The 16553-nt window shown below is 51.6% G+C and overlaps 2 protein-coding genes across 2 annotated transcripts; both read left to right on the top strand.

Annotated features, from left to right (window-relative positions):
* The first annotated feature begins 600 nt into the window (after window positions 1-600).
* On the top strand, window positions 601-5643 carry LOC128720947 (thioester-containing protein 1 allele S3-like). The gene is made up of 13 exons (XM_053814649.1): window positions 601-695; window positions 793-988; window positions 1060-1744; window positions 1807-2072; window positions 2163-2257; window positions 2334-2589; window positions 2678-2887; window positions 2980-3028; window positions 3107-3511; window positions 3576-3875; window positions 3944-5211; window positions 5287-5440; window positions 5530-5643. Exons 1-13 carry the CDS (start codon window positions 634-636, stop codon window positions 5565-5567), a joined length of 3984 nt encoding a protein of 1327 aa, XP_053670624.1. The 5' UTR covers window positions 601-633; the 3' UTR covers window positions 5568-5643.
* Window positions 5644-8179: 2536 nt separating this feature from the next.
* On the top strand, window positions 8180-16290 carry LOC128728230 (beta-1,4-glucuronyltransferase 1). Its single transcript, XM_053821860.1, has 3 exons — window positions 8180-9168; window positions 11503-11656; window positions 15855-16290. The coding sequence occupies exons 1-3, from the start codon at window positions 8180-8182 to the stop codon at window positions 16155-16157; spliced, it is 1446 nt and encodes a 481-aa protein (XP_053677835.1). The 3' UTR covers window positions 16158-16290.
* The last annotated feature ends 263 nt before the right edge of the window (window positions 16291-16553 follow it).

Below are 16553 nucleotides of genomic sequence, written 5' to 3'. Positions count from 1 at the left end.
AAACCAACTCTGAGCAACTCCACTAGCTGGTATATAACCAGCCTTAAGTTCATCAAGCTACATCCTAATGATGTAACGAAATGCATCTAAACAGATCCACAGAAAGGAAATCTGGCATCCATACACGCAAAAAAACGCAATTTCCGCCTTTCACCAGGGTGTATTGGCGAAGCGAATCTGCGCTTAATCCCTGACCTCCAGTGGTGGGTCGCGATAAAGCTGAACGAGCGAATCTGGCTTCCCATCGAGCCCGTCCCAACAGGAGACCTAGCCTGAGAATTGCCCTTAGAATGGTGTGGGCTCGAAGAGTGAGCACTTTCCACTGAGAAGATCGTTCGTACGATCACCAAGAGTGTGTGATCGTGAACCATAAATGGCTGGGAGCTACGCAAATCGCACGCCAAAACGAACAACCAACACTATCGCACCCGTGGGGGTTTCGCCCTTATCTGTGGGCGCCCTCTCGTGAGTGCATGTTTACAGATCGCGGCCAGAGGCTAGGGAATCCCCTGGGAGTCGTAACGCATCAGCTTCAACGATACGGATTCTGTGGCCCCGTGGGACCCCGTGAATCAGTTCAATCGCAACTAGCATCCGAAGCGGACGTGAATCCTCGTGCGCTCCTGCAAAATCATGTGGCAGTTCATTAGGTCACGCGTACTGGTGGTGATAATATTTCTCGGTGTTGCCCACGGGTACGGATCGGCCGGTTTGTTGCAGTGGAAAATCGACACACAAAAAAAAACCCCCCCATAACTGATTCCTCACCCTCGTGGGTGCACTCGTTCGCAGATTGCTGATCGTGGGTCCGAAATTCATCCGCTCTAACCACGATTACATGCTGGTGATTAGCAACTTCAACACGAACCTGAATCAAGTCAACCTGCTGCTGAATGTGGAAGGCCAAGCGAACGATGGACGTAACACACTCAACATCACGAAATCGGTTGACGTGCGCCGGTTCAGCAATAAGATGATCAACTTCAAGGTAGGTAGAGTGTGCCGGACTGGCGATCGAGGCTCGATTTGGTTTCCACGGCTTCTATCGCCCTCTTCCAGATGCCCGAGGATCTGGTGGCAGGAAGCTACAAGATCACGATTGACGGACAGCGTGGCTTTAGCTTCCACAAGGAAGCGGAGCTGGTGTACCTGGCCAAGTCATACTCGGGTCTGATTCAGCTTGATAAGCCTATCTACAAGCCGGGTGACACGGTGAAATTCCGCATGATCGTGTTGGACACGACGCTCAAGCCACCAGCAAACCTTAACAGCCTAGACGTGGTCATTCGGGACCCGCAGGGTAACATCATCCGAAAGTGGCCCAAGGCCCTGCTGTACGCGGGCGTATTCGAAGGTGACATGCAGATCGCCACAACACCGATGTTCGGCCTGTGGAACATCTCAGTGCGAGCCGAGGGTGAAGAACTGGTCGCGAAGACGTTCGAGGTGAAGGAGTACGTACTGTCGACGTTCGGTGTGGACGTTAGCCCGACGATGATTCCACTCGAGGAACACCAAGGGCTCAGCTTGCAGGTGTTGGCGAACTACTATTTCGGGAAACCCGTCAGTGGAATGGCGCAGATCGAGCTGTTTCTCGACGACGACAAGCTGGACCAGCAGCAAACGATCGATGTGCACGGTGTCGGACAGGTTGCACTGCGGTTCAACGGTGACTTCCAGGTACCCCAGGATGAGGATCATCAGAACGTGCAAGTGCGCGTGACGTTTACTGAGCAGTACACAAGTAAGACGCGAGCAACGAGCTTTTTGTGGCTGCCACTCACATGTTATTGCTGCTCGTTTCAGATCGAACGGTGGTGAAAAACGTGCAGATACCGGTGTTTAAGTACCCATACCGGATGGAGCTAGTGAAAGAAAGTCCCCAATTCCGGCCAAACTATGAGTACCAGTGTGCGGTTAAGATACAGTACCACAACGGAACTGCTGCGGCAGGTATCACCGGTAAGGTGGAAGTTTTCGAGCTGGACATCAGCCGCGATGAAACGAGTAACAGTGAGGGACTGATCAAGCTTAACCTGAATCCTGGTGACATTGACGAGTTTACCGTCAACGTAAGTCGATCTCTTTCAGAATGCTAGCAAGACGTGATTGGTGGCGATTGGTTGTGACGTTTGGTGTTCTTTTTTTTTGTCCTGTTGCAGATGTACATCGAAGAGAACATGTTTAACTTCCAAGAGCGCGTGGAAAAGGTAGAAACGATCACGGACGGTTACATGAAGCTGGAGCTCAGATCGCAGTAAGTATATCGCACGTGGAACAAACCGTGGCAAAGCGTACAAATAACCGATCTCTTTTTTATTGATCGCCACCAGAGTCAAGCTGAACAATATGCTCAAGATCATGGTGGCGTGCAATGACCAGATGGCGTTCTTCGTTTACTACGTCGTGTCGAAGGGAAACATCATTGATGCGGGCTATGTCCGGCTGAATCGACAGCGACAGTATCTGCTGCAGGTGAAAGCGATGGAAAGTATGATCCCCAAGGCGAAGATTATTGTGGCCACCGTCACAAATCGCATCGTATCGTACGACTCCATCGACATCGACTTCCAGACGCTGCGGAACAACGTGAGTGATCGCGAGTTGTGTGGTTAGATTAGGTGTTATTAGTGACGTGGTTCTATATTCTTTTTTGTCTTCTAAATTCACTCGTCAGTTCGACTTAACGCTGGACGAGAACGAGGTGAAACCAGGCAATCAGATTGAGCTACGAATGAGCGGTAGGCCGGGATCCTATGTCGCGCTGGCAGCGTATGATCAGAGCCTCCTGTCCTACAACAACAATCACGACGTGTTCTGGGAGGACATCTTGCAGGTGTTCAACGGTTTTCACGCCATCGAACCGAACGAATACGATAAATTGCACGTAAGTGTATTCTGTGGAAGAGTTGTGAATTTTAGTTCAACCGTGTGTTGACGGGCGGTTTTTCTTTACATTTTCCTGTTCTTCATCCCCAGAGCATGGGCTTATTTGGGAGAACGCTGGATGATATCATGTTCGAGGGTGGTACGTATCGCATCTCAGATTGAGTGAATGATCTCGCGAGATACTGATCGACAACACGTGTTTGTTTCATCCATCCAGCTAGCGACAAGTTGGCACGCGATGGCCTCAGTGTGGGAGATCCTTCGGTCAAACTCACCTCATATCGCACAAACTTCCCCGAATCCTGGCTGTGGCAGAACGTAACCATCGACTATTCGGGCAAGCGCAAGATGATCGAAGTCGTCCCGGACGCAACTACCTCGTGGCACCTGACCGGGTTCTCGATCCATCCGGTGTACGGTTTGGGCATCGTGAAGAAACCGATCGAGCTGACGACCGTGCAGCCGTTCTACATCGTCGAGAATCTACCGTACTCGATCAAGCGCGGTGAGGTGGTTACGCTGCAGTTCACGCTTTTCAACAACCTCGGTGGGGAGTATGCCGCTGATGTGACGCTCTTTAACGTGGCGAATCAGATTGAGTTCTACGAACGTCCGTCAGAAGGTAAGTCACTATGCTCTTGGTATGGGCTTTTGAAGGTCCTGACGTTTGAATTCCATCTGCGCAGATGTCAGCTTCATGAAGTCGATTACTGTACCACCGAACGTGGGCGTGCCGATTTCGTTCCTCGTGAAGGCACGTAAACTCGGCGAGATGGTGGTCCGCGTGAAGGCGAAGATCATGCTCGGGCTGGAAACGGACGCGCTTGAGAAGGTGATCCATGTGATCCCGGAGAGCCTGGTGCAGAAGCATACCGAATCGCGAATCTTCAGCTACGACACGTACGACAACGCGTCGTTCCCAATTAACTTGAACATCAACAAGAAGGCTGATGCCAACTCGACGAAGATCAAGTTCGAGGTGAAAAGTGAGTATAATGGTTTGCGGGTTCGTTGTCGCTGATAACTGATGAGGGGGGTTTATCTTACACGCTAGCCAACCTGCTCACGTCGGTGGTCGAGAACCTGGAAAACTTGCTAGCCGTGCCAACGGGATGCGGCGAGCAGAATATGGTCAAATTCGTGCCGAATGTGGTCGTGCTCGACTACCTAACCGCGATCGGGTCCAAGCAGCAGACGGTGATCGATAAGGCCACACGGTTGCTGCGTGAAGGCTACCAAAACCAGATGCGATATCGCCAGTCAGATGGTTCGTTCGGTGTTTGGGCGAACGGCGGTGGTAGCATGTTCCTGACCGCATTCGTCGCTAAATCAATGCAGACGGCTTCGAAGTACATCAGCGAGGTGGATGCAGGTATGGTGGAGAAGGCATTTGAATGGATTGCCAATCGGCAGCATGCCTCGGGCAGGTTCGATGAGGTTGGGTCCGTTATCCACAAGGATATGCAGGGTGGGTTGCGAAACGGAATCGCCCTGACCGGGTACGTGTTGATCGCGCTGCTTGAGAACGAGAGCGCGCGGATCAAACACGCGCAAGTGATCGAACGTAGTCAGAGCTATCTGGCACAGAGTCTACCCGGTATCAGTAATGCGTACGATATGTCAATCACAACGTACGCGCTGCTACTGGCCGGGCATCAGGATATGGATAAAGCGTTCGATAAGCTGCTTGGCATGTCGACGGTGCTTAACAACGGCACCAACGATCACCAGCGCATGTGGAACACACAGTGGACAAGCGTGGAGACGACTGCTTACGCGTTGCTTTCGTTCGTGCAGAAAAAGGTGTATCCTGAAGGTATCCCTGTGATGCGGTGGCTCGTGAATCAGCGCTACGTGACTGGGAGTTTTCCGCGCACGCAGGACACCTTCGTCGGGTTGAAGGCGCTTACGAAGCTGGCCGAGAAGATCTCGCCCGCGCGTAACGCTTACAGCATCCAGCTGAAGGGCAAAAAGTTGAACAAAAACTTCCGCGTCAGCTCGCAAGACATCAACAACATGCAGTTCCTTGAGATACCCAGCGATACACGCGCGCTCGAGATCGAAGTCGGTGGTATTGGGTTCGGGCTGTTCGAGGTGTACTACGAATACAGCTTGGATTTGCAGAATTTTGCGCATCGCTTCGAGCTGACGCTCGAGAAGCTGAGCGCTGACTACGAGCTGCGGATGCGTGTGTGCACCAAATTCAAGCCAATGTTGGCCGACGAGAAATCCAACATGGCGCTGGTAGAGGTGAACTTCCCGAGCGGGTACGTGGTTGACAAGAATGCGATCAGCGACCCGACGCTCGTCAATCCGATAAAGGTAAGCGATGAATGAGTTGGAAACGCGCGCGAACATTGCGTGTTTGACGGAGAATGGGCTATTTTTTGTTTGCAGAAAACCGAGATCCGGTTCGGTGGCACGTCCGTCGTTGTGTACTACGACAACATGAGCAGGGAGCTGAACTGTTTCACCATCACGGCGTTCCGGCGGTTTAAGGTGGCCCTAAAGCGACCGGCTTTTGTCACTGTGTACGACTATTACCATTCAAGTGAGTGCCAAATGCGACATTTAATGAAAAAGGACATCTTTTTAATTTATTCAATGCTCTCTCTCTTTTTACGCATTTTTTTTTTGCAGACTTGAACGCCATCCAGAAGTACGAGGTCGACGATTAGCGAGCATTTACGAGGGCATCGTATGTTTCGATGAGGAGTCCTGTATGTGCTAATTTCGAATAAAAATGGTTTTACCGAACATCTCGCTTTTCGGTTTGTTCTTCACGTCCATTTTCACCACCAACCGTCAACCGTTGTGTGGGGCATGACGATTTTCACCTTTCTCACATTCACCACCACTAGATGTTTGTTTACATCGTGCTATCATCTGTTTGCAACATACACACACCCACACACATACACACAAACAGAAAGCGGGGTTTTCCTTTTCCCATGCGGATGCGCAGGCGCGACCCCACGCGCGAGAAGGACATTTTCGCTTGCAATCGGGAAGGGATATTTTTTGACAGCTGCAAACGTCCTCCGTCCGTTTGTTGATTTTCTTCCGCAGCCGCGTGCGATTTGCGTGTGTCAAACAAAACGTTTTTGTGAACGAAAATAAAAGGCGTGCACGCCGCACGAAATCGGGGGAAAAGCACCGTAATTGCAGGTATCGGGTGGCAATTTTCGTGTGGCTGTGGTGTGAAACCATCCGGAATTCAGAGCAATCCTTCACTGGGCAGTTCAGTGCAGTGTAGAAGGACTCGCGCGTGCATCATACACATTCGAAAAGGCGGTGGCATTGTGTTTTGCTTCACCACGGATCTGCCTTTTGCTGGCGTAAACGTGAGCCAGCCTTCGAGGGACAAAATTAGCAGACCTTGAGCAGCTTCACCGGAGCCTGCTTGGCAGCGTTTTCGGAAGGTTCTATTTCCGTCGTTTGTGTCGCGGTTTTCACCCCGGCCAGGACTCGAACACGGTGCCAACCAGCCAGCCAGCCAGCCAGCGGATCGATAAATTGATTTTCCCTTATCGCCGACGGTGTGGCGTGGCCTAAACCACGAGAGAACCAGCGAACGAGTGAACGAATCGTGATTGCCAACGGGTGGTTTTCAAAAATGAATGACACCATCAGGGCTAACGCCCTGCAACATTAATGCGCCCGCTAGCACGGTTCACAACGAGGACACGCGCCCGTCGGGATGGCTGAGAACCTGCATGGTCCGGTGCGTCCGTTTTCCTGCTGAGTTTTCCTTACCGATCTACGGGATGCATCCTGTCGGTGGTTGCGTGTAACCAACAACAAAAAAAACCCGCATCATTCCCACGTGCCGAAGCAGACGCAATCGTTCGTCCTTCAAGCTTAACCACGCAGGACGCGAACGGGTGAAGGATAGCGCAGCCTCCACCAAGTGATGACCATTTCGTTTACCGTTGTTGCCGTACTAGCCGAAGATCAGCAATCGTAATCAATGTTTCAGGTAAGCAGCCGTTGCGTCCTCGCAGGAACCTGGAAAAAAGACTGAGCACTTCAAAAAGGATATTCGGGCATCGTGTAGGCCTTTATTTGGCATTTTACCATTATTGTGTGAATGAAAAATGTGTTTCTATCAACTTTATGACAACTACCGGCTGTTACCACTCTTGAAGCCGTGAAACCTGCTATTATAAACGATCTGAGGCGGTGGTGAACGATGATTAGATCGCCTTTTAGCCAAAGATGTGCTCCATGTGCGTGTACCTTAAAAACGTCTCTAAAAACCGTCCCGTGGGTTATCGTCCTTTCGTCCTTTCCAAGCACCACCACCACCCTCTGATTAATATGTCCACCGCTTGTCAGCCGCTTCACAGCGCCTCATTTCCCAAGAGGGCACCGCGAATTACCTGCTCGATAATCCTGATTGATAAATGCGGGCCTACGGCCGACCCAGGGTGGGGCCCCGTTTGCGAAATTAAATAATGCAGGAATGACTAATCGCGTTTCATAATTCTTTTCCCGCGCGCACGGCACGGTTTGGCACGCGGTTTGGAAACTGAAAGCGCGGCCCACATCCCTTTACCGGATGGACCTTCCACCTAGGCAAAGTCTGAGGCATGCTGAATTATTCAGCGAATGCGACAGCCGACGTTTGAATAATCCCAGCGATGATCAGCCTCGGGCCATGACTTGCTCACCTGCCCCGAAACTTTCACTTTAGCCTGCTCTCACCCCGCCGGGTTTGGGTGTGTTTTCTCGTTTTTTGTCCTTTGTCACCCCCTCTCCTTTTGTTTTCCCCTCATCGAAGTGGCCGCTACGAAGTAGAGTAAACCGGCGCCCGGTGACGCTGCTTTGCATTTTGATTAGTCGTTACTTCATGGACGCCAGTTCCACCGGCTGGTGTTGGTGGTGGGCCGAAGGGATAAAAATCCTGGGATGAGCTCACATAAATTATGCAACAGTTGTTCCCGGGTTGTTCCGGTGTCTCAATTTGCTCTCCCGGCACGGAAAAGCAATCATTCGATGGATGATTATTTGAAGGTGGAAATAATCGAAAATAAGATTACGAAGGCCTCGGAGGGTGGAACCGATCGGATCGGATGGGGTGGTGGGGTGAAGACCGGTCCCGGTATCCCTTCCAGCCGAGAGAGCCGTTTACCTAGTGGCTCATCCTTGCAGGTGTTCTATAATCTCTCGACACCGGGGCTTAATTTGGTGCCATTTTTTTCAGGTTTCTTCAAACGATTTAAACGAATGATCGATGGGCCTCTTTCTCACTCACTCTTTCTCTCTCTCTCTCTTTTTTCTTCTCATCATGGCTCTCTCCATTCCATCACAGACATGCCGGCTCTGGAACCTCAGTATTGCGAGCGTGCTGGCGCTGACGCTGTCCAACGTGTTCCTGACGGTGCGGTTGCTGCACAGCGGCGACTGCAATCAGTACGCGAGTGTCGAAGATGGCGTCTCGATGGTACCTCGGGCGCCCATCCTGACACCAGCCACCTGCCTCGAGTACGTGCTGGCCGAAAGCCTCGCGAACAGCACGGATAAAGCGGTCTTTTCCGGGCTCGATCTGCGGCTCGGTCGCTGGGACACACGCCGGTTGTACAAGATCTTCGATTTTGCCGTCGTTGGTGAGCACTTTCCGGAGCTTTCCGGGCGATACAGCGTGTGCCTCGCGACCCAAAGCTCGCTCGAAAAGATCTACTCACTCGTGCAGGTGGCCCACCACTGGTCCGGTCCGATCTCGACTGCCATCTTCGCCGCCGGGAACGATGAGTTGTACCTTTTGCAGCTGTATCTGTCATACCTGCGGGCCTGTTTTCGGCCGATCCGCGAACGCGTCAGCTTTCACCTGGTGTTGCCACGTGAGCGCGCCCCAACGCACCTGAAAAGCGTGCACGTGGGCGACTTTACGCGGTTCGATTGCGCCAAACCGGAAGCGACGCTCAACGATCTGCTGAAGCTGCGCAAACCGGACACGGCCAAGTGGCGCATCAAGAACCCGTACCCGCAGAACCACCTGCGGAATGTGGCGAGAAAAGGCTGCCAGGGTGGGTACGTTTTTCTCACGGACGTTGATATCGTGCCGAGCGTTAGCTTCGCGGAGCAGCTGGATAAGTTCCTGCGGCGGCAGAAACCGCACCATCTGACCGCGTTCGTCGTGCCGACGTATGAGCTCGACGAGCGGGTGCGTTTTCCGCGCAACAAGACTGACCTGATCCGGCTCGCGAATAAGGGCCTCGCGAGGCCGTTCCACCACAAGGTGTTTATCTACAATCAGTTCGCGACCAACTTTTCTCGGTAAGTGTCACGTAGCTCGTTGTTCAAGGTTCTTTGGGGTTCAGATTAAAGGAGGTACCTTCAAGGACATCTTGGAACCGTGCCAAAGCTGCCAGCAAAACGAGCCACACGTCGAGAAGATTGAGTTGAAAGGCTCGCCCGAAACAGCTTCATCTCGTTACGGTTGGCATTGATGGTGTATGATTTTAATTTTTTTAACTCAAATCCTGGTGGTCCTTGGTGTCCTGAAGCGCGGTGGGAAACAATGCGCTCCACCATCCTGCGGCGGGAGTTGCCCGGGATTTATGGAGTGCCCGTTAAGCAAAGCTGCCGGCTCGTAAAGCCCTCCGACGCGAGAAGTAAATTGATTTTACGACCCACTCCCGTACAACCGACAAGTGCCCGTGGCCCGTTCTGATGGTGGGGAAGGAAGGATTTTATGCTAGCTGGCAGGAGCCGTGCGAATGACTGTTTATTCATTTATTTCATGTAACAATCACTAACGCTTCGATTTTCACGATCGGCGGTGCGTGAAGGAGGCACAAGATTTATTATTGCGAGGGCCATTTGCACCGGAGCGTTATTTATCATCGCTTCGCTGATGCAATCATTAATCCTGCCTGGCTTCCCGGTGGCAGCGCTCCTCGACGCGCTGCAGTTAGCGTTAGCGAAGATGTCGATCCACCCGGGACGGCTACTGTCCGCAAATGTGGCCGGATGCCGGGCCTGAACCGGGCGTAATAAAACGAAAGCGCTCTGAACCGGGTCCGGGTCCGGCGATGGCAATAAAACAAGCTGATGATGCAATCGTGCTAAAAGTGAGAGTCGAACGTGTGAGCGAGCGAGAATTTATCACTCGAGATCGGGAGAATGTCCGGTGGATGAAGGCTGATGGGAAAGGATTTAATTTTGCTTATTACGTGCCATTGCCGGGATGGTTCGGCGGGTTTGCGCAGTACCATCACGACCATCGCGAACGGATGGAATTGATTGTTGTTTCTCGGTTCGTCCTTTCGCTGGACAGTAGCCGATTCGATTGGATGCCGATCGAAATGGCGCTTCTAATGGGGGGAGGGATTGTGATCAACGAGTAATGACTTTACTTATCCGGCTGTGAGGCTCTTGTTTCTGAGCGTTTTCCTTTCGCGAGAAGTATCGTGTGGTTGAGCTGTTTCAAATTATGTATCCTTTTGTCGGACAGGATAGGTTTTTTTTTATGAATATTTCTCGTTAATAAAGTGACGTTCCGGAACGAGAGGTTTCGAATATTCCACTACTAATGAACGTATTGCTTTTGCACGCTAGTTCGGTCGTCCTTACGCCAACACACGACCATCTCCCGCGGAAAGGCGGATTCGATCACGCCGAATGATGCGAAACTAAGCCCTTCGCGGAACCGTCACTCGTACGCGCGAAAGTTTCACGACGACCCGCGAAAAACTTTTCGATTTCACCCCGATCGGGTGGTGGGAAAAATTTACGCAACAACCGTCGTCCGCCATCAAACAATTAAGCCGTAAAAAAAAGACCCACCGTACCAGGTCTGTGGTGGCTCTCACCAGACCCAAAAAAAGGACGAACCGAGTCCTTGGCCAGAACCGACCCATCGGGAAAGATAATATCTTCATATCTCATTGACGCCACCGCCGTGACCATTTGCGATCAAACAACTGGCGGTGAACTTACGAAACTCGACGGTTATTGCTCAAAGTAAGCTTTTTACGATAATTTATGCCCCCGTCGGTGGCATTTCGGCTTCGGTATATCCCTGTCCCGACCGAGTATCTCCTGTGGCGGTTGGGGCCGCCGAGGCGCAGCTTTTGGCCACCCCACAAATAAGTTCTCTAATTTAAGAGCTCGTAAAAGATGAGATGCCCTGATTTTCATGTGGCGTACCATAATGCGCCCGGAGCACCCCAGAGCACATGGGACCACAACAAGGACCCATCGGTTAAGGACGGGTTTTCAAGATACTTCTGGTGCCAGGGGGTTTTCCAGCGAACCAATAAGTCCTCGGTGGGGTAATGGGGCCCCTGCGTACGGCCATACGGGAGGGTGGCAAGTGTTCTTAGCTCAGATTTTAAGAACCCCAAACGAGCTGTTCGAACAATGGATTTTTATAACGTCGATCGCAAATAATTTCGCATCCCCGGTTGGCTTCTCGGCGTGAATGGCCACCCTCACCTGGTCGGGAGCAATTTGAAGGTTGTTGTGTTTTTTTTACGAGCGGTTAGGAAGTTTTAATCGGTTAATGATCGATGAACCGGACGGCCGGCTTGCACCGCGTCCTGGTGCGTTTATTACACTCTCGTTATTTTTTACACCAACTGTTTGGGTTTTCTTTCGTGCTTTCAGCTGGCAGGCGGACGTCTCCGAGAGCGACGAAACGAAGGTGTCCCACAACGTGACGAACTTCGAGTTTCTTTACGAACCGTTTTATGTCGCCCCCGATACGGTGCCACCGCACGACGAGCGGTTCCTCGGTTACGGTTACACGCGCAACACCCAGGTAAGTGTCACAGTTTTTGTCCTCCCGCAAATAATGGCCGCAAGGCTTAAGCGGCGTTCGGTCGGATGAAAAATGGATCGACGAAACACCGTTCGCTTGCGGGATGCTAGGATGTTAAATTAAGAAGAGAGAGAAAAAAAAACCCGCGCTTAAAAAGGTGCTTCTTTTCTGTGGGTCGTCAGTGACGCGTGGGATCGAACGTGGGGCTTAGTGAGCCGTGCCAAACATAAGCCGTACTCATCCCCGTTCCGGGGTTTTATTAGGATGTTTTAAAGTTCGCAACATCAACCTCACGCCTGCCGGGGCCGATTCGCGACGAGCAAGAGCAATATTAATTATGATTCTTTGCTTTTTCGATAAGAGAATGTCTGGTACTCGCTTAAGCAGCGGGAATGATCGCTTCCAGGAGCGATAAAAGTTTCGGGAAAAACAGCAACTTTGCAATAACACGCCCTTTTCGGCATAATCCGATTCGCAGGAGGACCGGAAGTCCTTCGACAAAGACGCACCAGAAATTAAACTACCCCGCGGTGGGTCATCGGGCGAATGCTCAACACTTTTTACTACTCCTGAAGCAACTTCGAACCATCTTTCTTGCCGCTTTGGATCTGTGCGTCTCTCAACCCGAACTCACGAGCGAACGCGGTTCATTGATTCGAGGGAAATTTTCAATCCAATCCCATAAATCATCCCAACACCCGGCCAGCCAGTGTGCAGCACGCCAATAATGCCCAACCTTTCGCGTTAGTGCCGCTCGAAATTAAGCGTTCTCTTTTTTGAAGCCACCGTTTTTCCCACTCGCGGCCATCGAAACCGGTTCGCTCGGTGCCAAAAATGCCCGCTCCATGCAGCTTTTCCAGCGCGCAGATGCTCGAGCAAGACAAATCGCCATACTTGTGCGTTTTCCGGCGTGCCACTGGCACCAGGAAGCCTTCGAGCGGGCACTCGACGATTGCAAATTGGCTATGGAAATTAGTTTCACGCTCGGATGAAGCTGCATGCGGCATGTGATGGTTTCCGGGCTCACGGTGCTGGGGTTTTTTTCTTCTTCTTCTTCTTCTTCTTCTTGTTGCTCTTTTTCTCGTTGTTTCGTGGCCGGTTTTTATTCCATCCCTCGCGGTGTCCCATCGACGCAGCTCTCAGGATTGCGAGGGGGTTGATTTTTGCTCGCATTTCATTCAACTTCCCCTTCGCGAGAACGCCTGTGGGTTAGTGAAACTAGCCCCCGACATGGTGCTGGCGAAGCGTGAGTGGGACGCTTTCTAAATCTGTAAGCCCGGAAGCACTTCCGTGTCAGTCGCAGACGCAGCGCGCCTTGTTGCCTCGCACACCGGGTACGGGTAGTTTACGGTCGCTTCGGGCCTGAAGTGCCACTCGGTGTGTTTTTATTTCATCTCCGCTCAATTCCCGGGCACCGGGTTTTTATTTCGGTTAATTACGAACCTGGCGCGAGTGCACGCGACCGTTGCCGGGGGAATTCGTCCCGTTTCTTTTTTTTTTTTGTTTCGTTCTGTGCGCGTGTTTTCCCGCCCGTTTTCTTCAAATTTCCAGCTTCCGGCCACCGGTAGGCGGGCGGACTTTCTCCACCATAATCCACCCGTCTGGGAAAGCGCCCGGCGATGGGTTTTTGTGAGTTTATAATTTTCATTACTATGCAAATGTATTTCAATCATAGCCCTTTTTTTTCTGTTGCTTCACTCTCACTCTCCTGCCGTTCGTCGCGCGAAAGCACCGAGATGTGAAAGCAGGTTGTGTCATAATGTGACGGGTGACGAGTGCAATGCACTTGGCTGCATGCGCTGATGCGCTGCACAACCGGAAAAACGCGCCCCCGTCGGCGGTCGTGCGGCGTTGCCATGGCAAGACGGGATCTCCGCCGGCTCAGACAGTAGGCGTTGACGTTGGTGGGATTTTAATTCGAATTCGCAAAACACTACGTGACGTTGGAAATGGTTGTTGACTCGCCGCGCGATAAGCGCGGCGTTGTCGTGGAACGCTGGTGAAATGTTTGCTTTGCATTTATTTGCGGAAAAACCACCCGACGGTTACGGAATGTGCAAGTTTCCTTCAGGATGCAGCTTTCATTTACGGGCCGCTTCTGGTGGTGGTGGTTTCATTTTATCAACTAAAATCTACGAGAGTTGTGTAAAACAAAAAAATTGAACAGCAAATCCCCAATTCTAACCCACCCAAACTTTTCTTGGGCTGGGAACTTGGGAAAAGCACGCGTTTCTCGAATTTCCTCCCCTATTTCCGGTGCTTTGTTTCACTAGATTTGTTCCACCCCCACTCTCCTTTTTATCCCGAAGCCCGTGACCGTTTGATTTTGCACCCGACTTCCAATCAGCGCACATGAATAATTTAAAAATCCAATTATTATGCCGCCCGGTTCAAACACTCGACCAAGGGGACCTTTTTTCCTCTCGATAATTTTCCAATAACACCCGGAATCGTCAGGTTGACTGCTGGAGGTTGCGCCAGTAAAAAGAAGACGAAAAAAAAAACGCCCATCCTTGCGATCCCATCCAATAAACCAGCGGGCCATCTTTTCCTTGTTACATCCCGAAAAACGCAAACAACTCGCTCCCGACTATGCACCTTCCCGTGTATCGCAGCATACTGATGATCTACTTTGGTGTGTGGGCGGGCGTGCTTAACCCCGTTTTACTTCTTCGCTCACGTGGCGAAATGAGCATTGGCCGAAGGATCCATCCCATTTTCGGGAGCCTCGCACGGTCGGTTGGCCATTTTCGGTGGCTTAAAGATTAAACTGGTGACATTTCGCCAGTCGCACGCCCCGTGCACGTGGTTGGCCCGAAAAAGGCCCGTCAGCCAGGCGAGTGGAGACATTTAACTAGCGCGTGTTTGGAATTGATAAAAACTATATTGAAACAGTTGCGCCTGCCGTCAGACGGTCGGCCTGCAGTTTTGCCGACGGACGGGTGGTTGTGGTCTTAAATTTCACAAAACAACCCTCGATGGGCGTGTGCGTGCGTTTGTGTGCGTTGAAGGTCCACCCGCTTCCGGTTAAGTGATGAGATGGATCCTGCCTGCGTTCGTCCCGTGCTAGCCATAAGTCTCTCTATCGCGCGCCAGCCAACAGGCCCCGTTTTGAGGGACGCATTTTGATCTGCCCTTTTATTTGACACGCAGCGAGCGGACATAAAAATCTGTCCCCGAAATAAAACCATAACCGCAGCCCGTACAGCCCGGTCGGCTGTGTGTGAAGGTTTTGTTGGTTGGCAATAAATATTATATGATTCAATTTCGGTCCCATTACGATAGTGGTGGATTTGTGGTGGGTTTTGGGGCATCCTGCGTGTGTGCGTGTGTGGAAAAGCGTAAACAACAACGCGCGTTTACTTCTGGCGGGCTGGATATGTTGCATTGTGGCGCGAAGGAGACCCGTAAGTGTCTGAACAACCGCATCAACTCGTTCACAGATGAGATGAATATTGGAAAAATTTAATCCCTTCAAGCGCCACACGGTTTGGGCCCCCAAAATGGTGGCATCCTGACCGATGAAGCTGCCTCGTTCGGGTGTGCTTTCGCATACGCTTGTCAAGTCTTGTGGTAGTCTTGTTTAGTCTGTAGCCCGCACTTTACGCAGGCTTATTGATTCCGTTCGGAAACGGTGGACGGAATCGGAAGCCATTCGTCCTGCGTTCGCAGGCAGGACCTTCTCAGCGGGGCATGGGTTGGCGTTGTCTTCTGGCCGTTACTTTTTTACGACACTGGCGCTGGGAATGGCACTATTCTTCTCGTTCGGCTCGCACGCTTTTGTTCTAGATCGAGTTGGTTCTTTTTCTTTTTTCTCTTTCCTTCGACTCCATGATGGCGAATACGTGACCCCACGCGCCGGAAGCGTTGCGAGCGAAAGCGGAAAAGCCCACCCCGTGGGTCATGGTGGCCCCTAGTTTGACTGCGGTTTTATGTTCACTTTCCGCGTGTTGTGTCACACAAGCGGCTCGCGACAAATGGCCACCCGTAAACGGAGCCGGGCATATTGGTTTGCGCGACGCGGTTGTTCGGAAATATTCACCGAAAGTGTTTCGCAAACATTCGCATCGCGAATCGACGAGCGCGCTATGAAAAAAAGAAGACTTCAAGCCAGAAAATCCGAACCCAACTATCACCGGACCTCCGACGGAATTCATTCAGTGCGTTTTTTCCTTTTCTTTCTCTCGCCCTCTTCCAGGTGTACGAAATGTTCGTGGCCGGCTATCAGTTCCAGGTGCTGACGCCGCTGTTCACCGTGCACTGGGGTCTGCAGAACAAGAAAAGCCGACCGGCGTGGCGCGAGCGGCAGAACAACGTCAATCGCAAATACTTCGAGGTGTTCAAGCGCGAGGTGTTCGCACGCTACCACAAGGACCCGCTGCGAATGCTGCTACCGAAAAAGTCCCAAAAGCAGCAGCAGCAACAGCAGCAGCAGCAGGCGCAACAACAGCAGCACGCCCCGGGTGGTGCGGCCAACCCGGGACAGCAAGTAAAGCAATAGGGGCCCGCGCTAAGGACAGAGCGCAAAACTGAGCTGCCAAATGGAACGACGTTGGATGATGGGGGGAGAATAGCAATGAAGGAATAAATAAAAAGTTGAATTATACATTTACAAACCAACAAAAAAAAAGCGCTGCACCCCGACAGTAGTGGTGGGTGCCTCGGGGGTGCATAAAAACATGTAAATTAATATGGAAGCCAATCGCAAATAAAGCCATCAGTGTCGTAGAGCATGCGGAGCGAGAGAGAGAAAGAGAGAGATAGAGCAGACAAAAACGGTGCAATAATAGGATCCAACGTGCCACCGTTCGCGGCACGCGTTGATGATAACCTTCTTATCCTCGAGCTCGGTGCACTGGAAGTGAGGGTGTGAAAATCGATTGAAAATAAGCAGCGG

Source organism: Anopheles nili, chromosome 2, assembly GCF_943737925.1.
Source record: "Anopheles nili chromosome 2, idAnoNiliSN_F5_01, whole genome shotgun sequence".
Taxonomy (NCBI): Eukaryota; Metazoa; Arthropoda; class Insecta; order Diptera; family Culicidae; genus Anopheles; species Anopheles nili.
This window is presented reverse-complemented; position numbering and strand designations above follow the sequence as displayed.

Coding starts and splice junctions, on each gene's coding strand:
- LOC128728230 (XM_053821860.1), top strand. CDS start 8,180: ATGGCTCTCTCCATTCCATCACAGACATGCCGGCTCTGGAACCTCAGT. Junction 9,169..11,502: donor TTCGCGACCAACTTTTCTCG/GTAAGTGTCACG, acceptor TCGTGCTTTCAG/CTGGCAGGCGGACGTCTCCG. Junction 11,657..15,854: donor GTTACACGCGCAACACCCAG/GTAAGTGTCACA, acceptor GCCCTCTTCCAG/GTGTACGAAATGTTCGTGGC.
- LOC128720947 (XM_053814649.1), top strand. CDS start 634: ATGTGGCAGTTCATTAGGTCACGCGTACTGGTGGTGATAATATTTCTC. Junction 989..1,059: donor ATAAGATGATCAACTTCAAG/GTAGGTAGAGTG, acceptor GCCCTCTTCCAG/ATGCCCGAGGATCTGGTGGC. Junction 2,258..2,333: donor AAGCTGGAGCTCAGATCGCA/GTAAGTATATCG, acceptor GATCGCCACCAG/AGTCAAGCTGAACAATATGC.